The 26446-nt window shown below is 43.2% G+C and overlaps 1 protein-coding gene across 2 annotated transcripts; it reads left to right on the top strand.

Moving 5' to 3' along the window:
- Positions 1–339: 339 nt before the first annotated feature.
- WRNIP1 (WRN helicase interacting protein 1) lies at positions 340–25608 on the top strand. 2 transcript variants are annotated; one of them, XM_045866468.3, is made up of 7 exons: positions 344–1538; positions 3716–3907; positions 5136–5377; positions 18580–18809; positions 22887–23042; positions 23978–24057; positions 24874–25608. In XM_045866468.3, the coding sequence occupies exons 1-7, from the start codon at positions 723–725 to the stop codon at positions 25147–25149; spliced, it is 1992 nt and encodes a 663-aa protein (XP_045722424.1). In that variant the 5' UTR covers positions 344–722; the 3' UTR covers positions 25150–25608. The 2 variants fall into 2 exon arrangements, with proteins under 2 accessions (XP_045722425.1, XP_045722424.1); XM_045866469.3 differs by lacking the exon at positions 23978–24057 and having other exon boundaries at positions 340–1538.
- The last annotated feature ends 838 nt before the right edge of the window (positions 25609–26446 follow it).

Here is a 26446-nt window from a genome sequence, read left to right as displayed (position 1 = left end):
AGACGTGTAGTTGTTGGCATTGTTTTGTTTTGTTCAGGTCCTTTGTCCAGTTTTCTTCTGCAGGATTTGGGGGTTTTCCCCATTTCCCTTTAATTAGAAACAACCTGTCGTGGGCCTCCGCACCCCTCCCCACACGCCCACTCAGTTCCCTGGGTGTGAAAAGCCGCTTTCCCAGGTGCAATCTCGGCGCGTTGTCACGGACTCCGCCCCGGCGTCACAGGCCCCGAAGGGCGCGGAGGAGCGCCGTTTTCGCCACCGCGCGTCTTGCGCACGCGCAACCTGTGGGTCTCACGGCCCCTCACAAAGGTGGCTCTCGGGGCCGACCGGAAGTGGACGGGCAGCGGCCAGGGCGGGGTAGTGCGTACTACATTTCCCGAAAGGCTGAGGGATGCGAGGCCAGCGGTGGCTCGGTTGAACCGCCGCGGACTACACTTCCCGACGCGACGCGCGAGACGTTTCCAGCGGCGGCTGAGCTAAACGGCTGCGGACTACTCTTCCCGACGCGCCGCGCGAGGCGCCGCCGGCGGCCGGCCGGGGGCGGGCCGACGCGGGAAGCTCCGGACGTGAGGCATGAGCGGCGCCCTCCCCCGGCCCGCGCGCGTCCTGCTGCCTCCCCGGGCGAGGGTCGCGCGGCGCGGGGCCTAGCGGCGGGCATCTCGAGCCCTCGGCGTGCGCAGGGGCTGCTGCGGCCGCGCCGGGCGCCGGCGAGGGCGGCGGCCACCATGGAGGTGAGCGGGCCGGAAGACGACCCCTTCCTGTCGCAGCTGCACCAGGTGCAGTGCCCCGTGTGCCAGCAGATGATGCCCGCCGCGCACATCAACTCGCACCTGGACCGCTGTCTGCTGCTCAACCCCGCGGGGCACGCGGAGCCCACGGCCGGGCCGCACCGCGCCGGGGAGCGGGCCAAGGGGCTCTCGCCTCCCAGCGCCAAGAGGCGGCGGCTCTCCGAGAGCTCGGCGCTGAAGCAGCCGGCCACCCCGACGGCGGCCGAGAGCAGCGAGGGCGAGGGCGAGGAGGGCGACGACGGCGGCGAGACCGAGAGCCGGGAGAGCTACGACGCGCCGCCCACGCCCAGCGGCGCCCGCCTCATCCCCGACTTCCCCGTGGCCCGCTCCAGCAGTCCCGGGAGGAAGGGCTCGGGAAAGAGGCCGGCGGCCGCGGCCGCGGCGGCGGGCAGCGCGTCTCCGCGGAGCTGGGACGAGGCGGAGGCGCAGGAGGAGGAGGAGGCGGTGGGCGATGGCGACGGGGACGCCGACGCGGACGGCGAGGAAGACCCGGGCCACTGGGATGCGGACGCTGCCGACGCCGCCGCCTTCGGGGCCAGCGGTGGGGGCCGCCCGCACGCCCGGGCGCTGGCGGCGGACGAGATTCGGCAGATGCTGGAGGGCAAGCCGCTGGCCGACAAGATGCGCCCAGACACGCTGCAGGACTACATCGGGCAGAGCAGAGCCGTGGGGCAGGAGACGCTGCTCCGGTCCCTCCTGGAGACGAACGAAATCCCCTCCCTCATCCTGTGGGGCCCGCCGGGCTGCGGCAAGGTGAGTGCCGCCTTGGCAGGAGGGTTCTGAGTATTGATCTGTACGGGTCGGGCGTGGATCTAACGGCCAGAGAGCCGTGGCGGAGGCCGTCCCCGAAGAATCCGCGCGTCCACCGTGGATGTTGAGACCTGAGGGCAGGGCCTCAGAATCCATCTGAGCCGGGGCAGCACCTAGTCCACAGGTGGAGTTAGTGATGGGTGTGAAAAAGACACACCCCGTCAGATTTGGAAGACACGTTTTCCGGTCATTTTCAAAATGAAGATGTCTGAATTCAAAGGTTTACAAAAATATTTGCACTCTTAGATTTGATCTTTGTGTTCCAACGTGTACCCCCACCCTCCCATTAATGATCCAATTCTCAAGGAAATGACATGCTACAAATTGCAGAGGAACGTTTGTATATCCAATTTGTAGGTACGTGGGTTTAGCTTCGGGGCGAAAGATCAAGATTTTTTTTTGTTTCATTTGTGTTTCTCTTCCCTCCCTCTAGCTGTTGGTTTATTTAACAGACTGATGTTTATTTATCCTTGAGAATATATTTATTTAACAAGACTAATATGAAAACTCTTTTCCCTTTCCAAGTCGTTTTCATCTAGCACTTCTGTAACTATCCTCACTATGCTTTCTACTTTAGGGAAGAAACATCTATGCGTTTTGGTGTCCAGTTGTATGTACCTTGTTAGGAATTAGCACATGTCCAGAGGAAGGTGGTTCAGATATTGGGGTTTAGAAAACATATCATTGGAGAACACTTGAGAAACAGTGGCAGAGTTAAGCAAAACAGAGAAGGCTAAGAGGTGCTTAAATATATGATTTTTTTCTATCCACAGGAAGAGAGAGGAAGATGAGCACCCGTGAGTAAAAGGCAAAATTCAGTATCAGAACGTAAAGGGGCCCTCTTAGCTTTGTGATTCACACTCCTTAGTTAGTATACAAGGGCTTTGATGATTTTTCCCAGTTTTCTTTCCGACTTCATCTCCAACTTTGTCACACCTTCCTTTGCTCCAGTTCCCAGAATGCATCTTGCGCATTTTGTGCCTTCTTGTTTGCGCTCATACTTTCCCTTTGGCCAGGAATAAATCATATCTATCCCAAATAATTTACCTGGTAGTAGATTTAGTTGCTACCCCATTTAGGAGACTGAGCGAGAGCATTATTAGTAATTGTTCACAAAATCTTTACATAAAGTCATGAGAATGGCTAATCAGCTGTTGGCAGACTAGGTGGCAAGAAAAAACTCCAGAGGAAAATAGAAGACGCCACACAAGAGATGTGATGGGCTGCTCAGCATAGTGGTTGGTGGTCGCAAGCCTAGGCATATGTGGTGTGGGAGCCCATAGGCCGAGATTTGATGAAGAAGCAGCCACAGTATCTTAATGGTACTATAGAAATTTTAGAAAATAAAATGCACCTTTCCATTCATTCAGGACCAGATTTGTCCCTCTCATTAAACACTTTTTTTTAATTCTCATTCTTACTATTATACTCTTTTGCTCACAATAATGATATTAATAACAGCATATGCACATTTATGGAGCACCTGGTAAACACTGAGCAGTGGTTTCCTTGGATATCGACATTGTCTTCTCATAACTGCTAACATGATCAAAGTGCTATTGTTTAATCTACTTCCAAAGTAGACATTCAGAGGGGGCAGCATGCAGTCATCTTAAATGCTAGGTAGTTGTCATTGGCCTTTCAGTTCAAAGGCTCACTCCTTTTCTAAGCTGCACTGATGAGCCTCCAGTTGTAGAATTGATTGATTCTGTGGTTCTGCACTCCATTTCTACAACTAGTCCTTCAACAGTAATGCTTTCTTGGCTGGAAGAGGTCACAGCTGTCACTCAGGCTCTGCTAAATCAAGACAGCTACTCTTTATGGGGATTCCAAAGATCTTAGAGTCCCCAAAAAAGGAATCAAACAGGGTTAGGTATAAAGGAGAAAAGGTCAGGATTAGACTAACGTTTAGCTACTTTTCCTGTTTTATTTTTAACATTTTTTTTTTTAATTTTTTAAAAATGTGCTGTGGTATTTCGGATTGTATCTGTGCTGCTGAGCATTCTTTAGAGTTCAAGTTGCTTGGTAAATAGTGCTGATGCTGCTTGTGTTGGTGTCCATGGGTGCTTTTCTCTCTGTGTCTGATCAGCTTTCCAAACTCTGTGTGTCATATTTTCTAGACTACTCTGGCTCACATCATAGCCAACAACAGCAAGAAACATAGCATAAGATTTGTGACATTGTCTGCAACAAATGCCAAGACAAATGATGTGCGAGATGTCATAAAACAAGCTCAGAATGAAAAGAGTTTTTTCAAAAGGAAAACCATCCTTTTTATTGATGAGATTCATCGGTTCAATAAATCTCAGCAGGTATATTAACTTCCTTCTACCTTTTGGTCATTGTGAACATTACAGTGAATATAAAGTATGTGAGATTACTTTGAAAAGCATAAAACACTGTGCAAATGTAAGGACTGTCCTTATCATTAATTTTTTGCGTATAGAGAGGTATAGATTGTCAGCCCATCTCCTTTGAGCCTATTTCCCCACTTTTTCTTAGTGTTTTTTGGTGACAAGAAAATGGTTTTCTCTATCTGATAAATGAAATTATTAGTATGGTCCTGAGCTATAAGCAATTTAACTTGATTTTAAGATCCTTATTTTAATATTTTTAAACTTCTCCCCTATACAGTGTTAGTTTTTTATTTTCAAAATTAAAGAGTGTTTTCTGTGACCTCAGGCTCTCAGCAGGGTGAATATTACAAGAGCTAATCCCCACTACTTATTTAAACGGCTTTCTGAAATAAAAGTAAAAGGACAGTTTATTTATATAAACAAAGCCAAGTCACTTTTGTATCCTTTCTAAGTGAACATTAACTTTTTTCTTCAAGTACACTTTTTTCTTTGATATAGGTGTTAATGCTTTTTAATCAGAGATAGAAATATTTTACAAAACCTTACTAAGCTTTTGTTACTGATCTGAATCTCTCTTTATTTATTTATTTATTTATTTTTTTATCTGAATCTCTTTTTAAATAGACTCTTCAGAGTTCTGACGGGATGTTAGCACTTTCAGTTTCATTAGACCATTGACTCATCTTATTAGCATTTCTTCCCTGTAAGACAACATCCAGTGGTTACATATTCACCAAGGCATATTTACCAAGTTTGTTAGGAAGAATAACTTACGATTGAGTACTCCAGAGGAAAATTTTAGAATTACTAATGTTTTTGTGTTTTCTTAAACTTAAATAGCTACTGTATTTAAGCTATCTGCCAGTTGGGATAGAAGCCCAGTTGGGATAGAAGATAATTTTCTAAGTAAAAAAATCATTTATGTTGAAACTACGTTAGAATTCTACTTTGAGCTGTTAGTGTGCCAGCAGGTGGCCAGGCTTAGACATTCACAGTCCAAAAGGTGTGTTTTTGGCTTAAAAAGCATGAGTGCTTCCACTCCCAACAGTGCATCCATCTCCAATGAATATAAAGCTGTTGTTCCTGAACTGAAAACTAGGAAAAGGAAGGAATGGGCAACTTACATAGGATTCTGCAGGTTGTTGACTGGAATCAGTTTCTTCTGTTTTCTTCCCATGATTAGGACACTTTCCTTCCTCACGTGGAATGTGGGACGATCACTCTGATTGGGGCAACCACGGAAAACCCTTCCTTCCAGGTCAATGCTGCTCTCCTAAGCCGCTGTCGGGTTATTGTTCTTGAGAAGCTTCCCGTAGAGGCAATGGTGACTATCTTAATGCGGGCAGTCAACTCACTGGGAATCCACGTCCTAGACTCCAGCCGTCCCACTGACCCTCTGAGCCACAGCAGTAACAGCAGTTCAGAGTAAGTTGACTGTGGGCAGTATCCTGGGGGCACACACCTCTCAGAGAATCCCCTGGCAGAGGGCCAGAAAGGGCTGGATGGCAGTAAGGAGAGGGCGGGGACAGAGAAGAAATGTTGATCTAGTAATGAAAACAAGAACGGAGGAAAGTGCTCAATTGTACCAAATGTATCTCTGCAAACATTTCCTTTTTTTAAGATGGATTTTATAGCCCTCTAAGGGGTACATCTAATTTTTCAAGCTTTAACATTGTTTTGCCCATTATTTCAGTCCTTGGGTGTTTGCTTTTGTGCTTAAGGATTTTGTTTTTTTCCTAACACACTTTTTTTATAAGGCTTGGAAGACTATGGGAAGCCTTACTGATTATTTTCTTTCATGGAATAGGCTTAACCTACAAATCTTTTGAGATTTATATTCAGATTCCAATTTCTTTTTTCTTGCAGTTTATTCCTCTTTTAGAAGTACTAACTACAAATTAATATAAATGTTATCATAACAATTTTTAAATCTTTTTAGAATTATTTTTGCACATTTTAAAAGTCAAGCTCAATTCTAGTAAAGAAATTTTACCTGAAAATGACACATTAAAAGCTCTCTCTTTCCTTTTGGCAACCTATTTCTGTATCATGAGTACTGTGTGAGTTCATTAATACACAGAGTATATATATAGTGTATAATCAATTAGATTACTTGGGTTAGAGGTTAACTTTATATTCAGATATATTCTTCAGATGTCGTTTATTCATGTGTCAACTGAAATAACACAGTGGAACATAATCTGGTGTGATGAGAGACTAATGCCTGCCTCTTCATGCTGTGGACCCCACAGCTGCTGGTGCCTGCCCTGAGGCCAAGTTCTGGAGCCACTCTTCTATGAGGATTAAAGAACAAGACATAGTTTTAGGTTCAGGGTTTAAGTTTCAAGAGTCTCTCCTTGTGTGTCTGGCCTCTTCCATTTGCCCCTTCTCATCTAGGAGGAATTATGCTGTGCCTCACAAAGCCTTGAAACATGGCCAAGGACCCCCAGGTGCAACAAAGTCACATCAGTTTAGGGTAGAGTTGTGATGGCAGAGCCATCAAAATTGTGGCTTAAAAGAAATATGGAACTTGCTGGTATCCGTTAAGTGTATCCATACTTAGGGGCCCTTTGTGTGCTTGGCCCTTGTCGGGGTTAAAAGGGTCTACATACAGCCAGTCCTCACATCTAGTATAGCTGTCCTGTAAACAGTATTTTCACTACAAAACTCATACAACCAACTGATAAAAATGGAAAGGCAGAGGAATAAATATCCCAACATATTCCTGTGTATTTTATTTCTGGGTACTGGTTATCATAATATATCTACAACTATATATCCTGCATTTTTATTAATCTAGGGTAGTTTTATTGATTTCAGTCATGTCATGATTTCATGGAATTGTTATTCAGGTACCCTCAGGTTTTTTCTCTCCCCAGTCTCTCCCATGCCATAATTACGTGAAATGAGAAGGACAGTGGAAGAATCATGAAGCTCATCTTAAAAAGGATTTCTGCATTTTAACCGGATCCCCGAATCATTTGCATGCACAGTAAAATTTGAGAGGATCAAGTAAAAGAATTAAGATTTCTCTTATTACTGAGACTGGGAGCCTGATACAAAAGTGAGCCAATGATTCTTAATCTGCTAAAATTGCATTTCAGTCAGAGAAAACCTGCCATGTCCAATAGATGTTTGCTTTTTCCACTATCACTCATTTGGAATTGATCCTAATTATAACTTGTTTTTATTCACTTGTTTCCTTTCTAATTCCCACCCCTCCCCTTCCTGGGAGGGCTAAGAGGATAAGAACTTGTCCTCCTTGTTCATATTCCCAACACAGTGCCTAGTGTATACATGCTTAGTAAATGGTTTGTGAATGAATAAATTCTAGCTTTCAATATGAGAAAAATAGTTTAATTTTATTTTTGGGTAGTCCAGCATAAGGGATGATTGCCCCATTGCCCAGGTATCAAGAACCTTTGTCTTTAATACTATTGCCTAAGCAAACAGAATGAAATTAAAGATTATTAAGCTTAATTAATTGATCTACTTGTTAGTAATTCTGACAAGAAAGTTAAGTTGGGAGATGCCATAGGCCACAAAAAGAACTCTTACATTATAAGTGATTTCCTAACAGAAGCATCTGACCACCCCAGTTGCCATGGAGAATTAAAAATGGATATTGTTTTCTTTCAATTTTAGGTAAAATTGTACTTTCACATCTATTGATTGTCTTCAAATGTATACACATTCTTGTGGACATAAATTAGATTTGGTTACACTAATTTAGCTAGAAGGAAAGACTAAACCCCAAATAATTACTTCTCTGGGAAACCATGAGTGCATTTGTAGTCTTGTGTTTTGGTGCCCTAGTTTACAGAGAAATCTAGACTACTTACGGCTGCGCATGAGAGGAGCTGAGCAGGTACTGGTCTGGACACTAGTCAAGCTGATCCTTAATTGTTGGTTTTTCTTGAGGACTTGTGAGTTCTCATATAGTATGTGTTTGTACATGATGGATTCCCATTAGAGTAAGATAAAAGTGTTCTTTTTAAATTTTTCCTTCTGTATTTTATTTGTTCAGCATTAATTGAAGGCCCCACATATGCTAGGCATTGGCTGAGTGCTGAAAAGCACATTCCTGTGCCTTTACAGAGCTTAGTATATGATAAGGAGATAGGTAAGTAAATGGCTTCCAGGAACATGCTGTGATTGAGTTATGACCAAGGAGTGGTAGAGGATAGAGAAGAGGCATCTAGAATATGTGAAATCGGATCTCTTATCTGGTAGATGAGGGGATGCTGAGTTGAATTTTGAAGGATAAGCAGAATTTAACTAGATGAAATGGAAAGCTCATTTTGGCAAGGGAATATGGCCCCTAAAAGTCAAGGTGGTAATAAATAGTATGTTCCATTCATTATAGCTGAGTGGAAGAGTGGGCGTGAGGAAGTGATGGTCAGTGAAGCCAGGGAGGGAGGCAGAGCCAGATTTATGAAAGACATGTGTTCTAAGATAAGGTAAGTGACGTGGAGAGCTATGGGAAACCATAGATTTTGAGCAAGAGAGTGACATAACAGCTCTGTGTTTTAGGAAGATGAGAATAGCATAGGAGAGGGTGGGTTGGAGGGAGTCAAGTTCCATCTTCCCTACCCCTCACCAGGGAGCAGAAAGACCAGTTGGGAAGCTATTGCAGTGGTGCTGAAGACAAATGACAAATGCAGGTGACTTGAACAAAAGCAGGAGCTGCTCTGAGAAGTTGCAAAGTCAGGTTGTGAGCCTAGGTGTGAGGAGGGAGGAAAAAGGATTGTCTAAGATGATTCTCATACCTGGTGACTGGGCAAATAGTTGCACTTTTGACAAGAGGGATTTAAGGAAGAGGAGCAGAGGAGGTGTGGAGTTCAGTTTGGGACTTGTTCAGTTTGTGGGGCCTCTGGATGATTCATATGGAGAGGTTTTCTAGGCAGTTAGGTAAAGAAGTAGGAGAGTAATAGAGATGTTTAAGCCAGAGATTTGGGAGCCGCCAGCACTTCAGAGAACATATAGCCCATGTGTTTGAATAGGAGAGCTGAAGAGAGCCAGGAACTAAGGGTATAAGTTGAGGTCTTGTCAGCATTTGTTGTGTAGGAGAAGAGACAAAGTTTAGAAAGGTAGGAAAACTAGAAAGATGCTCCACAGAGAAGAGCTTCAGCAAGGAGGAAGTACTCAACGTTATTGAACCATTTAGGATTAGGTTTGGCTGCATGTAACAGGAAAAAAATCAAATTAACTGGCATTAACAAGATAGAATTTTCCTTCTCATGTAGAAGAGTCTGAAGGTAGAGAAGTATAAAAAAATGCAGCTGCTAGTCAGTCTCATGGTATCATCAGGGACCCAGACCCTTATCTTTCTGCTCTACCACCTTCAGCACATGGCTTCTACCTCATGCCCCAAGGTGGCTACTAGAGCTCTAGCCATCATATCTGCATTCCAGGCAACAGGAAGGAAGAAGAGCCAAAGAACAGCATCTTCCCCATCCCTAGTCCCCTATTTACCACCTCACAGCTTTAGTGAGACATCTGCAAAGTAGTACTCTGTACTCAATTGTGATTTGATTGTGAAGAGAAAGTTAGAGGTAAGCTGGTAATTTATGTTGAATTATCCATACCATAGTTCTTTTGGGCTGTTTGGGTAATCAGCAGTTTTCGTGTACTTTACTATAAGCATCTTGGTCACATGGTACAAACTGTGAAGCATGGTGTCTGCACTGGATTAATTTCGGAGACCAGGAAAAAAAAAAATCCATGGTCTGTCATCCAGTGACCTTGTGCTGCTGGCAATAAGAAAGTGAACTAGTGTTTAGTCACTCTGAGAACTTGCTGCTTTGAAGGGTTATAGATTCCAGATAATAAGACACATGCATATTCAAAAACACCCCTAAAGAATCCATTGTTTGTGGGCTAGATAACAGTGCACTTGTTTGTGGGTATGAGGAGAATAGAGCGAGGAGCCAGGATTGCCTTGTTGCTGTCCAACAAGGCAGTTCCAGCAGTTGGTTGGAAGTTAAAATGGCTCTGTCCTGCTGGAGTGAGGGTGCTGCGGCTTGACTCTGAGACTGGGGCTTTTCTCTATAATCACCGGGAGAAGAGAGCCCTCACAGACCGGCTGCAGGCTGGTTTGGTTGGATTTTATTAATTAATATTATTAATATTAATATTATTGCCTGCCTTTCAAAAATAATCTTTTCTAAACGCTGAATGGAGAGAAAGGTAGTGGAACACCAGAATAGAAAGTACTGATCGGAATGAGTTGTGGATTTAGTTAGTTAGAGTGGACTTTAATAGTTCTCCTTAAAAATGGTTTGCTATAAAGAAAAAAAGATATATAAGAATATGTTATGAAAATGATGACAAAAATAATGGCAACCGGAAAGAAACACCAGTCAATCCCACTGACCTTGCATCTGTTTCCTGTTCCTGCCATCACAAATTATGGGTATCCTCTACTTTCTGAAAGTTCACATTATACCACTTCACATCCATGGAGGAAATCAGAAGAGGGTTTTCCCTCTTACCAAAAAAAAAAAAAAAAAAGGCAAAAAGCAAAAACAGCATTCAGCATTTGTTTTTCAGTGAGTCCTCTATAGAGGCAGTCAGTGCCCACCCAGCTCCTTCCCCGGGAACCACACTCAACATCTTGAATCGCGCCACCATAGCTTTGGATCATGTCTGTGAGCGTGTGCTTTATCTTAATTTATTTTGTGTATCTGTTAGCAAGATGTGCCCTAAGATCTCAGAAAAGCCTAACAGAGGTCACTTTTTGGGTCTGGGAACACTAAAAAAATCTCCATTACAAATTAATGGTAATGGCCTTTTCACTTTATGCCATTTTGGCTTGCAAAAGATTTCAAAGGAACCCTCTACTTTCGGACAGTGGGGAAAACCTGTATCACAAACTGGGTGGCTTACAACAATAGACAGTTATTCTCTCACAGTTATGGAGGCTCTTAAGTCTGAAATCTGGCTGTCGGCAGGCCACATTCCCTCTGAAGACTCTAGGATAGAGTGTCCTTCCAGCTTCTGGTGGCTCGTGGCATTCGTTGGCTTGTGGCAGGATCACTCCAATGTCTGCCTTCATCTTCACATGGCTGTCTCTGTGCCTCTGTCTTCTCTTACTGTCTCCTATGAGGACATTTAGGATTAGGGCTCATACTAAATCAGGATGATCTCATCTTGAAATCCTTAATATGGCTAAGTTCACAGATTGCAGGGATTAGGATTTAGGTACATCTTTGAGGCCACTGTTCATCCCACCATTCTCTACCAGGTGTAAGGTATCATGTAATTGGGAATGTGTGCTGCCATGGAATTAAACACAAACAGGGCATCATCTGTGAAGTTGATGTTCTCTCTTTTTGGAGAAAGTAGTTTTGTTTTGTGTTATATTTAGTCTGGTTATCCTGGAAGCAGCAGAGTCGAGGGCTCTGCTTTGAAGATTTGCAATTTTAGAGAGTATGTTACTGAATAGGCTAATTAGAATGATTCTCTTCGATATAGGTATCTTTACCTCCTTTTATTAGATGAGGAAACTGAGGCACAAAAAGGTGTAAGAATGTGTTCAAGATCATCCAGCTTGACGTCAGGAGGGCCGGTTTCTGAGGCATATTTCTAACCATAGGCATACCTCAGACGTAATTTGGGTTTCGTTCTAAACCACTGCAATAAAGTGAGTCAAATGAGTTTTTGGTTTTCCAGTGAATATAAAAGTTATGTTTACACTACACTGTAGTGTGTTAAATATACAATAGCATAATGTCTAAAAAATCAACGTGCATACCTTAATTTAAAAATAACTTTACTGCTAAAAAATGCTATCCATCATTTGAACTTCCAGCAAGTCTTAATCTTTTTTCTGGTGGAGGGTCTTGCCTTGATGTTAGTGGCTGCTGACTGATCAGGGCGGTGGCTGCTGAAGGTTGAGTGGCTGTCGCAAATTTGTTAAAATAAACAACAGTGAAGTTTGCCACATCAGTTGACTGTTCTTTTCACAAACAATTTCTCTGTAGCTTGTGATGCTTTCTGATAGCATTTTACCTACAGTAGAACTTCTTTCAAAACTGGAGTCCATTCTTTCACCCCCTGCCACTGCTTGATCAACTAAGTTATGTCATATTCTAAATCCTCTGTTGTCATTTCAACAGTCTTCACGGTATCTTCACTGGGAGTAGGTGCCATCCCAGGAAACCACTTTCTTTGCTCCTCTGTAAGAAGGAATTCCTCATCCATTCAAGTTTTATCACAAGATTGCAGCATTTCAGTCTCATCTTTAGACTTCACTTCTAAGTCTAGTTCTCGTTGTTTCCACCACATCTGTAGTTACTTCCTCCATTGAAGTCCTGAACCCCTCAAAGTCATCCATAAGGATTAGAATCAGCTTCTCAATGTCCTGACATGAATGTCCTGTTCATGTTGATATTTTGACCTCTTTCCATGAATCACAGATGTTCTTAATGGCATCTGGAATGGTGAATCCTTTCCAGAAGGTTTTCAATTGACTTTGCCCAGTCCATCAGAGGCTCTAGCCTTACAAGATGTTGTATTTCTTAAATAATAAGACTTGAAAGTTGAAATGACTCCTTGGTCCATCAGCCACAGAATGGATGTTGTGTTGGCAGGCATGAAAACAACATTTATCTCTATACATCTCCACCATAACTTGAGGATGACCAGGTGCATTGTCAATGAGCAGGAATATTTTGAAAGGAATCTTTTTTTCTGAGCAGTAGGTCTCCACAGTGGGCTTAAAATATTCAGTAAACCATGTTGTCCACAGATGTGTGGTCATCTAGGCTTTGATCTTCCATGTATGAAGCAACAGCAGAGTAGATTTAGGATAATTCTTAAGGACCGTGGGATTTTCAGAATAATAAAGGAGGATTGGCTTCAACTTCAGGTCACCAGCTGCATTGGCCCCTACCAGGAGAGTCAGACCACCCTGGCTTTGAAGGCAGGCTTTGGCTTCTCCTCTCTAGCTATGGAAGTCCTAGATGGTATCTTCTTCCAATAGAAGACTGTTTTCTCTACATTGAAAATAATGCCATTTAGTGCAGCCACCTTCATTAGTGACCTTAGCTAGATCTTCTGGATGGTTTGCTGCAGCTTCTACATCAGCACTTGCTGCTTCACCTTATACTTTGATGTCATGGAGAAGGCTTCTTGCCTTAAAGCTCATGAACCAACCTCTGCTAGCTTCAGACTTTCCTTCTGCAGCTTCCTCACTTCTCTCAGCCTTCACAGAATTGAAGAGAGTTTCCTTTGCATTCTTAACTTGGCTGTTTGGTTTAAGACGCCTAGCTTTTGGCCTGTCTTGGTTTTCATCATTCCTTCCTCACTAAGCTTAATCATTTCCAGTTTTTAAACTGAGAGACATGCAACTCTTCTTTTCACTTGAACGTTGAGAGGCCACTATAGGGTTATTAAATGGTCTGATTTCAATATCGTTGTGTCTCAGGGAATAGAGGAACCTGAGGAGGGGGAGAGAGATGGGAACGTTGGTTGATGAAGCAGTCAGAACACAAATATTTGTCAGTTGATAAAAGTTATCTGTCTTATGTGGGTGTGGTTTGTGGTGCCCCAAAACAATTAGAATAGTACCGTCAAAGATCACTGATCATAGTTCATCATAACAAATAATAATGAAAAGTTTGAAATATTTCAAGGATTAAAAAATGTGACCTAGAGGGGCGCCTGAGTGGCTCAGTCGTTAAACGTCTGCCTTCGGCTCAGGTCATGGTCCCAGGGTCCTGGGATCGAGCCCCACATCAGGCTCTCTGCTCAGCGGGAAGCCTGCTTCTCCCTTTCCCACTCCCCCTGCTTATGTTCCCTCTCTCACTGTGTCTCTCTCTGTCAAATAAATAAAATCTTTAAAAAAAAAAATATGACCGGGCGCCTGGGTGGCTCAGTCGTTAAGCGTCTGCCTTCGGCTCAGGTCATGATCCCAGGGCCCTGGGATCGAGCCCCGCATCAGGCTCCCTGCTCGGCAGGAAGCCTGCTCTCCCTCTTCCACTCCCCCTGCTTGTGTTCCCTCTCTCGCTGTGTCTCTCTCTATCAAATAAATAAATAAAATCTTTAAAAAAATAAATAAAAAAAAATATATGACCTGGAGACACGAAATGAATAAATGCTATTGGAAAAATGGCACCGATAGATTTGCTCAGTGCAGACTTGCCACAGACCTTCAATTTGTAAAAAGATGTAGTGTCTGTGAAGTGCAATAAAATGAAGCAAGGTAAGGGAGATGTGCCTGTACTCAGTTTAGAAGGGATCTAGGTACCAAGTTAAGTGAGTCACTTGCTTTCATTTAGAACCAAGTTAAAATGCTCCTGGTGAATATTAACATTTGAATCTTTCTCTGTGTTTCTTCATGTAAGAACAATACTTTTAATTTGTAAAGGATTAGGAACAAAAGATTCTCATCTATAATTTAGCAGTATTGCCTTTTAACCACATCTACGCATCACATTTACCAGGAATACATTTTGAAAATATAGTTGACCCCTGAATAACATGGGTTGGAACTACATGGGTCCACTTATATACATATTTCTTACAGAACAGTACTGTAAATGGATTTTCTCTTCCTTATGATTTTCTTGATAACCTTTTCTTTAGCTTATTTTATTGTTAAGATTGTAGCATGTAATGCAGATAACATACAAAATATGTGTTAATTGACTGTCTTTGTTATTGGTAAGATTTCTGTCAACAGTAGGCTATTGGTAGTTATGTTTTAGGGGAGTCAGAAGTTTTACATGAATTTTAGACTGTGTTGAGGGTCATTGCCCCTAACCCCCACATTGTTGAAGGGTAGCTCTACATGGGCCCAGAGTCTGTCCCTGGAGGTTTTAGAATCAGTAAATCTGTGATTAGATTTACACATCTGTATTTTAAGATAGTTCTCTGTAATCTGATGCACCTCCCTGGTTGAGGACCACTGTTGAGCAGTTGTTACCCTGACCATGGAATGTTCCTTGTCTTTAGTGAAAGAGATTCACAGAGTATAGTTTTGTAATTTATGGAGAGTTTAACTGAGCCATACATACTCTTTTGTTCTGCCATGAAATAACAGGTACATTTTCATTTATTTTCACTCCTCTTCCAGCTTAAACAGCTCACCATCTAAAAAGAATTCTCCAAATCCCAGTATCATCCACCACAAAAACAGTGTGCAGAAAGATTCAGGCCCTTGGAAATGAAAAGCAAAGGAAGAAGTTGTCTTTACAGTATGCTTCCCATATTCCTGCTAAGATGAAAGCATTTCTCTTCAGTTAGAGAAACAAGGCTAAATCTTTAATTTCTACATCTGTTAACTGGGAATATGATCTTTTCCAATGCACTTATTTTAACCATTGTTTTCTAAGTTTATGCTTAAATTTTAAAATAATGCCTCTGGACTAGGAGTGCTCTTGCAAGATAATGTGTGCAATAGTTATTGTTTGCTGAGGAGTTTTGCAAATATCAATATAATACTCCTTATTTCATTGTCCTTGGCGTGAGCACTCATGTGCTCCCTCTTCTAAGATCTCAAGGTATCTTAACACATTTTATTACTTTTCAGAACCAAGGTCTTGTAAACTGGGGTTCAAGGTATATTGGAGGATAGGTAGAACCTTTGAACATCCTGTACAGTGTTCTTAATAGCAAAATTCCATTTGGTAAATTGCTTGTGTGACCACTGTGAGTGCCGTCAGCAGTCACCTTTTATTACTTTGAACAGAGTTGCTGACAGATTCATTTGTGTTTAAAAATACTCCTCATTTTGGGCGGGGGTGAAATTTGGAATGTGGATCATATCAAGGGGGAGGGAGAATGGAACAGTGGGAACTTGGGTGAAAGCTCTCAGCTCTGGTTTTATTGTGGCAGCTCTCCCGCTCCCTGTGACTCCAAACCTGATTAAAAAGGTAACAATAGAATAATTCAGACTTTGGTTAAGAATTTAAAAATTGAAGGAAAGATCCTATTTTCCAACCCCATAAAATACCCATTGAGAGGCCTATTTACATTGTGCTGTTTATAAATCTGTGGCGCAGTCTGTTAGTTGGCTTCTCTCGTAATTATTAAGGCCTACTCACTGCCTTTGCATGAAGACCAATGGAAATGAGGCCATAGAGTCAATGCTGGAGTGTATAAGGACACCTGTCTTTTTTCTGTCCCAAAAGCACTTCATGCCACTAAATATATACAGTGGACAAGTCCATAGAAAGGGGATATATACCAAAATACTAACATTAAGGTAGTACAGCAATAGGTGATTTGTACATTTTGTTAAAATAAAAGTAATATTCAGAGTTCTGAGTATTATTTGTTAAGGATGCAAACTATATATAGTATGATCCAAATTTTGTTTTAAAATTAGGTTGTAAGATTGATGGTTACATCATAAAGGAAATTCGACAAATGACCTAGTAGCTATTGTTAATCTTTAGGTGGCGCAGAAAAGGATTTTTTGTTTTGTTTTGTTTTGTTTTTATGTTTTCCCATATGTTATAATTTTTAAAAAATAAACATTTCATTCTGAGATTATGGGGAGAATTGAAATTAGTCCATTTATTGTGCAGATATTGAATGCCTGTTCTCTCCCAGGCACAAGGGATGTAAAAAAGGAATAAAACATAATTCCTATCCCTGAGGCCTCAACATTTAGTGGGGATGGAGAGATGACAAATGTGATCAACAAATGGCCTCACTCCTTGTGATGGCTCAGTCAGTTAGGATTGATTAGGGCTCCTGCTTTACTCCTTTTTTTTCTGCAAATGATCCTGTAGGCTCTTTGTTGCTAGGAAGCTTTCCAAGGAGATGGAAGCCTTGGCTTTTATTAGTTCTGGGGCTGAAATGAGATGTTAAGGCAATTTTGGTTTTCTCTACCCACTTCCACCGCCACATAACACGTGTTTGCACACACATGCACACACTCAGAGATAATGTACTGTAACCTAGCCTCAGGAGTGCCCTTCCCTTTCAGGCACATCGGTTGCTACCGCACCCGCTCTGACGTTAGTCCCCCCTAACACATTTTCTTGAGTATGTATTGTCTGTCATTTTCTTCCAAATCATCTAGAATCTGCTAAACAATATCTGTTGGAGAAATGCTTCCTTGGCTTTAAAAAGTGCCAGTGATATGGGCTTGGTGTATGTTTTGAATATCTTATCTGGCCAGGAGGGGAGGAAGATGGGCTTCTGAACTGTAACCATGGTTCCTGGGGCCCAGGCAGCTGTGAGGAGGAGTGTGATGAGAGAGTCATTCATTATCAAGCTAAGACAAAACAGGTGCCTTATGTGTAGTGACAGATGAGAAACTGGAAGTCTTGGCTTTGGTAAATAAGGGGTGGGATGAGGTAGTCTTTAAGATGTTAGAAACAAGGGGCACCTGGGTGACTTAGTCAATTAAGCCTCTGCCCTCGGCTCAGGTCATGATCTCAGGATCCTGGGATCAAGCCCCGAGTCAGGTTCAGTGCTCAGCCAGAAGTCTGTTTCTCCGTCTCCCTCTGCCGCGCCCCCCTCACCTTCTTGTACTCACTCTTCCTCTATCTCAAATAAGTAAAATCTTTAAAAAAAAAAAGAAAGAAATCTATTAGTAAATTGAATGCAAATTAGTGTAATTCAAGCTATTCACTAAAGCAAAGGAGCAGGTAGGTGTATTATGCATAGACCTTCATAGGCTGGGTCCCCTCCTGGACTGGACCCCCACCACCCTGCCTTGGCCCAACCCAGTTGGTGCCTCTGCTTTGTTTTCTAGGTAGCTGATTTGGACAGTCCCATTTGGCTTATTAATACTAGAGACATTTTCAGCTGAAGGTTGGCAATGACATGGGTGAGCTTTAACTTTGAAAAATTATATTTTGCTTTGCAAATGTGCAGCTAGCAGCTAGACAAGAATTAGTAAGACCCCTCTAAGTAACTAAATATGTGAGATATTTTGTCTGACTAGACTAGAAATAGAAAAGTTTGCTGAATTAGACTTGAGAACCAATCCTAATTAGACCTTCATGAAGGTCCACATTTGGAAATGTGAGGGTAGGTGACTTACCTCAGGTCTTACAGCCAAGTTCCATCAGAGTCTGATGGATAACCAGGCTAGTGACCTCTCCACTACACTGTGCAGGCTTTATGTGATTAATACCCTCTTGGAAGCACGCCTCGGGCCAAAATCCCAGAGGTTTGCTTCTAGGCCCTGCTGTGTCCAGAGTAAGTGGGGACTCGGGTTGTTTGTAAAATGAGGGCCTTGAACTGCATGATGCGGTCCTGGCCCTTCCCTGTTTGGGAAGTGATCTGAGCATACCTGTCTCGTCAGGATGTACACTGTGTTTGAAGTATGTTTTCTGGATACTATAATGAAGCCCTAGTGTTCCTGTAGTTTTCACTCTTGTAGGATAGAACCAGAGAAGCCATGTATCTTTCCATGTCTCCTTCATGCATGCTTAATGTGTGTGTGCTTATACAGTAAAATAATCTCATGACTCGAGGTCAGGTCAGTTCCCAGTCTTGATAATGCTTAACCATGTTGACAACATGAGTTAGGGAGCAAGAGCCTTTAACCTAAGGTAGCTTTTTAATGACCTTGCTAAGACAGAGCTGTTCTGTAAGAAGTGCTACAGCACAAGAAGTGTCGAACATGAAAGTGATGGAAACTAACCCTGTTTGTGTTGCAGGCCGTCCGTGTTCATAGAGGATAAAGCAGTAGACACTCTGGCTTATCTTAGCGATGGGGATGCCCGGGCTGGATTGAATGGACTACAGCTGGCAGTGCTGGCCAGGTTAAGCTCGAGGAAGATGTTCTGTAAGAAAAGTGGGCAAACCTATTCTCCCAGTAGAGTTCTGATCACTGAAAATGATGTCAAGGAAGGCCTCCAGCAATCTCATATTTTATATGACCGAGCAGGTAAGTAACGTAAAGTGAAAAGAGGAGAACTTGAATAAAATAAGTTGTGTCCACACATTCGCATCCCAGGCTTCTGACTTTCAGCTGAGTTCAAAACATGAACTTGATTCTCAGTTGGATCTCCATATTGGTAATTGAATTAAACCTCCAACTCAGAGCCTGATTTCAAAGACCTAGCTTCCTGACCGATCTTTCTTGTGAGAGGCACAGAGCAGAAGCTATCCTGATAAGAATTGAAAGGAGTTTTCATGTTTAAAACTGCAGGCTTCAAACTTACCTTGTAAGGTAGGTAGGTATTTTTTCCATTACTCTCTGGTAGTGCCTTTTAAGATATAAACATTTTTGAAAGCTCCTACATTCACAGTTGACAGTAATCTTCGTGATCACTTACAATGGCAGTAATAACAAGAAGACTTTTACAATAAGTGACTTATTTCTGTTAGTTTAATGAGAATTAAAGGCCATAATTTCTACAGTCCCAACTAAAAATGAAGTTTATGTGGATCTTGATGTGATGTTTTGGGTTGTAATAGCTTTTTAAAAAAATTAATTTTGCTGTGTACACTTACCTGTTTTTGTAGAACTGCATTTACAGATAACAGATTTGAAACAGACTCTTATTAGATCCATGACCTGGCAATATTAAATGTCATAAGCACAGCACAGTTGTAAATTTTTATAAGAGGGATGGGTGATGAAGATTAGCCTATGGTAGATTAGGCTGGACTCTGGGGCTTGAGTGTTTGTGTGATTCTGGATAGAGTCATACTGCAGTAACGGGAATAATTTCCCCATCTTTCAAAGCTGTGCCAGAACAGGAAGCTGATCATTGAAGAGTCCAGGTATCCAGAGGCAGTACTTTGTCTACAGTATTCCAAAATGCTTTTTCATGATGGAGAATCCTTCTTAACTGGTTAGAGAAGAGGAGTGGGGGAGCTTAAGAGTGACTTTGGGTTCCAGGCACTGCCTCCTGATGAGTTGAACAGAACACTGTGTGACTTTGGGGAAGTGGCAGAAGCTCGTCAGCCTTAGTGTGCCTCAGCTGATTGGGAGCTGGGTGGGTGGAGGGTACTAGTAAGTACTACGGACACATTCGCAAGGACTCCTCAGAGGCATTTAACAAACAGTCCTGGCTCCTTTCTGATCTGAATGTGCTGCTCGGCAGGACCTCTCCAGCACAGCCCAAAGATCCCAAGTGGCCAGCTATCTGTACTCCTGAATGTCATAGGAATGCTGAAAAGTCTGAAAAGTAAAGCGTTCTGGACATAGAGCTTTGCTTTACTTTTGGCCAAATACAAGAATGGAGGATATGAACAAAATTTTAAATTTTAAAAGGTAAAAATATTCCCACATGCTGGACTCTTCACTGTTTCTGGGGGTTCCGGCAACAGTTGTCTCTTTCCTTTGTACGTGTCCTAAAGGAGACTCTTCATTTTGACTAGATGGACTGGAACTGTTCTTTCACATTTTATCAGACTGTCATTTAAAAATCAAAAGGCTACCATTTAACATAACATTAGTTAATACTGAATATTTGAGTATTTTATATATATTGTCCTTTTTTTTTTAATTCTCAAAATAACCTTAGGAGGTAGTTATTAATATTATCTCCATTTCACAGATAAAAAGCTTGCCTTAGTTCACAAAGCAAATGGTAAAACTCATTCCCAGCCCCAGGTATAAGACTGGTTCCTGGGACTGTGTCCTGCCCCACTCTTGGTGCTGCCTCCACGCCAGCCCTGGCCTGAAGTCACCAGTTTCCCACCAGAGCATATTCACTCACACACAGTAACACACACTCACGTGAGTATACTCACAGACATGCATACGCACACAGTGGATGTTGGACATGTCTAGTCCTAGGGTTTCTGCTTCTCGAGGCTCACATTCCATCCAGGGGAACCATGCACAATGGGGATCACTTTCTCTATAGCTCTGCACTGCCCCAGGAAGAGCTGGGGACAGTGGAGGCTGCCTGGGGTCAGGCCTTGAGAACCCACAGTTTCTACAAGTCTGACACTTAATGTGACTATGCCCCCCCCCCCCACTACCCCACTGTAGTGTAGTAGTACAACCATGGATCTGTAGACACTCATAAATACAGTTCAGATCCTAGAGAATTGTTCTCTTCCAAGCTGTGTTCCATAAATAGGGATGATAGAAGCATTGCCCTGGAAACCTGCTAGCTTATACTCCTGGGTCTTTTTATAACTCTGGTGAGACAAAAATCCCCAGTCCCGAGATTTTAATTATTTCTTTTAATGTCATCTAGTATATAGTTACCCACTTGTAGGATCCAGTAACTAGCTCACGTATTTCTGTATCAGAGTGAAGAAATTCCTAAATGAGAGCAGGTTCTCTGCCTTGCATTGAGGTCAGGGTTTTATGTAAATAATGTGAAATTTTAGGTTTAAAAAACGTTATATGATAAAAGCAAAAATGGAAGCTAGCACAGAGTAATATCTAACACTTAAATGTTTCTGTAGTGCTTACTCCATACCAGGCATACATTATTTGAGACTCAGAATCCTAAAAGCCAGCTAGGCTTTAATCCCCATTTTACAAGTGAGCTGCCCGAGGCATAGAGAGGATCAGTACCGTGTTCTTGGTCATGTGGCTAAGAAGTTTGGCGCTCACACCCAGGCTACCTGGCTTTAGAGCCCATGCTCTTCACTGTTATTTGCCTCTCAGTGTCGACCTGCAGGAAAGGTATGAGACAGTGAGTAATGTTTGTGTAGGGGATATTTGTTGCCACCTCCTTATTTACATTTCACAGAAAGTGGAGCAGAAGTGGCTGCTTTCATCTCCCATATATCTACGAGGTGGCCAGGCCTGTGAATGGGGCCAGGACCTTGTGGATTTCACCTAGAACCCTTTTCCAGCCTGTCTCCATGACATTGTGACTTAGCTAGGAAGCCCGGAGATAGATGACAAGCCCATTTGTCTACAGGAATCTGCTGGCTGGACTGAAAACCACTGATCCGCCCTCTTCCTGAATAGGAGGTGCTCAGGCCCCTGCATTCAGCCTCCTGGGTCTTTCCTCCCTGGCAGGCCAGCATCTTGTCCCATGCTGTCTTCAGATGAAGGCCAAGGATGGTCTTACCAGCATGGTCAGCTGCTGGGACTCGTTCCTGGGGCCCAAATGCTGTGCAAAGGAGGTCATGGTCTCTCTGTCCACCTTGGTGCTTTCCAGGAAGGACTAATGCGAATAAGAATAACTCCCTTGCTTTCATTCATGAGGAGACTATTCTCTCCTCAAACTTAGGAAAGAGTTTGTGGTCAGAAAATCATGAAATTTCTCTTCTTAAATATGTTTTTTTTTAAGCACATTTCACTGATTTGTTTGCATGTGAATCCTGGGTGAAAAGTTGAGGGGAGACCCAAGTGGTGAGGGAGGGGCTACAGAGCTTTCAAGGTGAGAGCTGTTAGTTCCTGTGTCAGCCCTCTGGGATCCTGCCATATGGACATCCCCACACCAGATTTAAGTGACCGCAGCCTTCAGATACCAGAAAGGCAGCTGGAAAGGACACTGAGGAACGAATGGGCCGTCCGTAATAGCTGTCCTTGTCACTGACTCTCCGTCCTCATGGCTCCAGCCAGGCCCAGGGACAGTTTTCCTCAAAATGACCGTAGGGGCACATGGAAACGGAACATCAGATCAGTCCCCTCCCCCTCTTGGCTGTGGCAACCCACTGAGGTCCAGGAGAACCAGCTCTCCACATGAGGCTCTCCTTGTCCCCCCACCCCCGGGTCTTTGCTCAGGTTCAGCATGGGCCGCACAGGTGCTCCAGCAGCCTCCTGCTCCGAGGCTGACTAGGTTACTAGATAGGCCCACAGGCCCCACGCGGAGCTGCTCCGGTCTCTCCAGCATCCCGCACCCCTGGCATCGCGCCCACCCGCTGAGCAGCTTGAGGACAGCGGTCAAACCTCACTCTCCCAGGCTTTTCTAGGTCCCTTATTCAGGCTTCCTTAAAATCAACCAGTTGAAACAAACCTATGGCTTAGATGACCCGCCTGTGAGCTCTGTGGATTCCCTCTTCTGCCCGTAATTGAGCATGTCCTTTTTGTGGTATCTAGGAGAAGAGCATTACAACTGCATCTCTGCACTTCATAAGTCAATGCGGGGCTCAGACCAGAGTGCCTCCCTCTACTGGCTCGCGCGCATGCTTGAAGGAGGAGAGGACCCGCTGTATGTGGCCAGGAGGCTGGTGAGGTTTGCCAGTGAGGACATAGGTGAGTGTTCTGGGAAGGACCAGACTCTGGTGTCCACAGACGGTGGGGTAGCGTGCTTGGGGTGGGGGGGGGCAGGAATGCGACCACTTTGGGGCCTAGGAATTTCTTTGTACCATGTGGACAGGGAAGGAGAAGAGAAAAAGACAAGCATGAACTCACTGGTTTATTTCTCGGCATTGTGTATGTGCTTTTGAGGGGTTGTATTCCTGAAGTCATCATTATCTGTTTCTTCTTCAGGACTGCTTTTCCTAACATGGGCATTGAAATAAAAGAAATATTTTAAATGCTTTGCAATCACATGTTCAGGTTTTCATTGGACAGCTTTGGAGAGCTTCTGAAATAGAAATGGAAGATTCTGGGGCGCCTGGGTGGCTCAGTTGGTTAAGCGACTGCTTTCGGCTCAGGTCATGATCCTGGAGTCCCTGGATCGAGTCCCGCATCGGGCTCCCTGCTCTGCAGGGAGTCTGCTTCTCCCTCTGACCCTCCCCCCTCTCATGTGCTCTCTCTCTCTCATTCTCTCTGTCTCAAATAAATAAATAAAATCTTTAAAAAAAAAAAAAAAGGAAGATTCTGGACACTATATAAAGAAAAACATTAGAAAGACATTTTTTTGGTGTAGTAGATGTTCTGCCTTTAATGTGTCCTTGTGCCTGTCCGCATGGCCTTGGCTTCTCACATTTGTCATTCATACTCTCGTATTTTTCCTGCTAGGTGTAGTTTTTATCCTGAGGAAACAATTCTTGACACCACTCAGTAAATATTTCTCAAATAAGCTAGTGAGATCAGAGAAGAGTCCGTTTTGCTAAAGGGGATTTTTGTGGTCAGTAACGTCTACACGCAGTGGTGATCTCTGGTCGCAGCAGCTCGTGGACAGGTCTGGCTGGGAGTGTGCGTTATGACTTAAACTTTCCTTTGTCTTTCCGTGTGTGTGACAGGTCTCGCAGACCCTTCTGCATTAACACAAGCAGTTGCTGCCTACCAAGGCTGTCATTTTATAGGCATGCCCGAATGTGAGGTAAAGTAATCAGCTCAGTTCCTGCAAATCAGTTCCTTTTTCTTGTGCCATGTCCCTTTGTGGATTTGAACACATGTCCTGCTATCACCTTTAATGTCCAGGCCTGCCGAAGAAGCTGCTTGGCTTTTTAACTCCCATTTTAGAAGCTTAGACTCTAGAGAGAGGGGAGACCTTAGGTATCAACAAGGTCAGGTTTTGAAACTTTTCAGTAGTTGTGGTTTCAGAGGAAGTGCTCAGCCTTTCCTGGGGGCAGAAGTATTCAAAGTGCTGAACAGGGGCGCCTGGGTGGCTCAGTTGGTTAAGCAACTGCCTTCAGCTCAGGTCATGATCCTGGAGTCCCGGGATCGAGTCCGGCATCGGGCTCCCTGCTCAGCGAGGAGCCTGCTTCTCCCTCTGACCCTCCCCCCTCTCATGTACTCTCTCTCATTCTTGCTCTCTCAAATAAATAAATAAAATCTTTAAAAAAAAAAAAAAAAAATTACAAAGTGCTGAACAGGAAGTTTCTGTAAATTCACCCACAAACAGAGCAGCTTCATATTTATGTTTTATATGTTGGGGTTTTAAGAAAAAATTCATTTAATAAAAGTTCTTCTGTTTAACAACAACAACAAAAAATAAATCATTGGTCTGGTTCAGCCTCTTGCCTCCTGTAGGAATTTCTTCTCTCCATCACAAGTGGTTATCCTGACTATAGGCATAAAAGGGGGATAACAAAAGCACATTGGGAATCTTTTCAGAATTAAGTAGAGATGTCATAAAATATTCTACAGGACAGAAACTTTGTGGCACCTTCATAATGTTTCTTTTTTGTCCTAGGTGCTTCTGGCCCAGTGTGTGGTCTATTTTGCCAGAGCCCCGAAGTCCATTGAGGTGTACAGCGCCTACAACAACGTCAAAGCATGCCTGCGAAACCACCAGGGGCCCCTGCCCCCCGTCCCGCTGCACCTGAGGAACGCGCCCACCAGGCTGATGAAGGATTTGGGCTATGGCAAGGGCTACAAGTACAACCCCATGTACAGCGAGCCTGTGGATCAGGAATACCTGCCGGAGGAATTGAGAGGAGTCGATTTCTTTAAGCAGAGGCGATGCTGACTCTCGTAGGCTTTGACAGCAGATGGATATGTCTGTTTTTTTAAGGAGAGCAAGAGTAACTGAATTGTGAAGTCGGTTGCCCGGTGGAAGTTAAATGAGACCAACATTTTGTGCCAGAAATGTCAGAGTTCCTTAGGTGGAGGCACACGTACTTCAACTAAATGTGTAACATTGAAATTGTGTTCATTTGCACTCTGTGCAATGGTTATGCTTACGAAAATATCTGGCAGCTTTGTGCAATGAATTAATGTTATAAGGAATTATCTATTTTGTCATAGTATTTAAGTCATAATGTCATTTCAGAATTCAGTTCTGTAGGATTTTTTTTCTTTAAAAGATGTATATTCAGGGTAGTTTGAATTGGTAAAAAAATGTAATTGTGATTTAATACTGCATAGTGTTTTGGGTATTTTTTTTATATGCAAAGGTCTTATGAGCCAATAAAACTATTTCAAAGTACTCTTCCGTTCTTTCACATCTTTCCCACATGGGATCCTAGCTACCAACATCTGTCACCGTCACATGTTGGTAGGTAAATACTGGGAAAGAAAAATGCCCATAGGTGAGAAGGTTGGAAAGCTTAGTGAGAAATCTGGATGTTTGTAAAAATCCATTTTAATTTTTAAAGGACTACATAGAGTTTTAAATGGCTTATAGAAGAATCCAGTAGTCTGTTCATTCCTCCAGTTTCTTCTTGCAGGTCCGTGTTTCTAAATGATACACTCCTGTTTTACTTTTGTGATTCCTAAACATAAATACCACACATACACAGCTTTGTTTCCTTTGCAGCTACTGCTAATTCTTTCCAAACTACTTAATAGTCATCCACAAGGATTGTCCCATCCAGTAATCTGTCAGTTCTGTTTTCCTCCCCGCCCCACCCCCCAACACACACACACACAGCTGATGCCCTGGGATGTCCTCTGCCTTTCTCCTACGTGAGGATTCCTGTTTTCTCCATAGTATACTCTGCCATCTTGGTTAATTCCATCATTTCTGTACAACACATGCTTTGCTAGTTTTACCAGGCTGGAGTGACAATGACCTTGCACTCAGCAGGCCTGGTGTGCAAACTCCCCTCCTCAGTCTGGATATCTCCCTTGTACCTGCCTCACAGGTCCTGGTTGCAGGGTCCAACACCTGCCTTTTTCTGCTGAGGGGATCCACATGCTTTAGGAGCTTTATGGAACAAGGGTGCATGGGAGACGAAGTATTTTTAGATCTTAAGAGTCTGAAAATGCTTTTAGTCTACTTTCAGACTTACCTGACAGTTTGGGAATAAATTCTAGATTGGAAA

The sequence above is a fragment of the Mirounga angustirostris genome, unplaced genomic scaffold (assembly GCF_029215605.1).
Source record: "Mirounga angustirostris isolate CCGP_5_RB_7025 unplaced genomic scaffold, mMirAng1.0.hap1 SCAF_8, whole genome shotgun sequence".
In the NCBI taxonomy this organism is placed as follows: Eukaryota; Metazoa; Chordata; class Mammalia; order Carnivora; family Phocidae; genus Mirounga; species Mirounga angustirostris.
The sequence above is the reverse complement of the archived record's forward strand: the minus strand, read 5'-3'. Positions and strand labels throughout refer to the sequence as shown.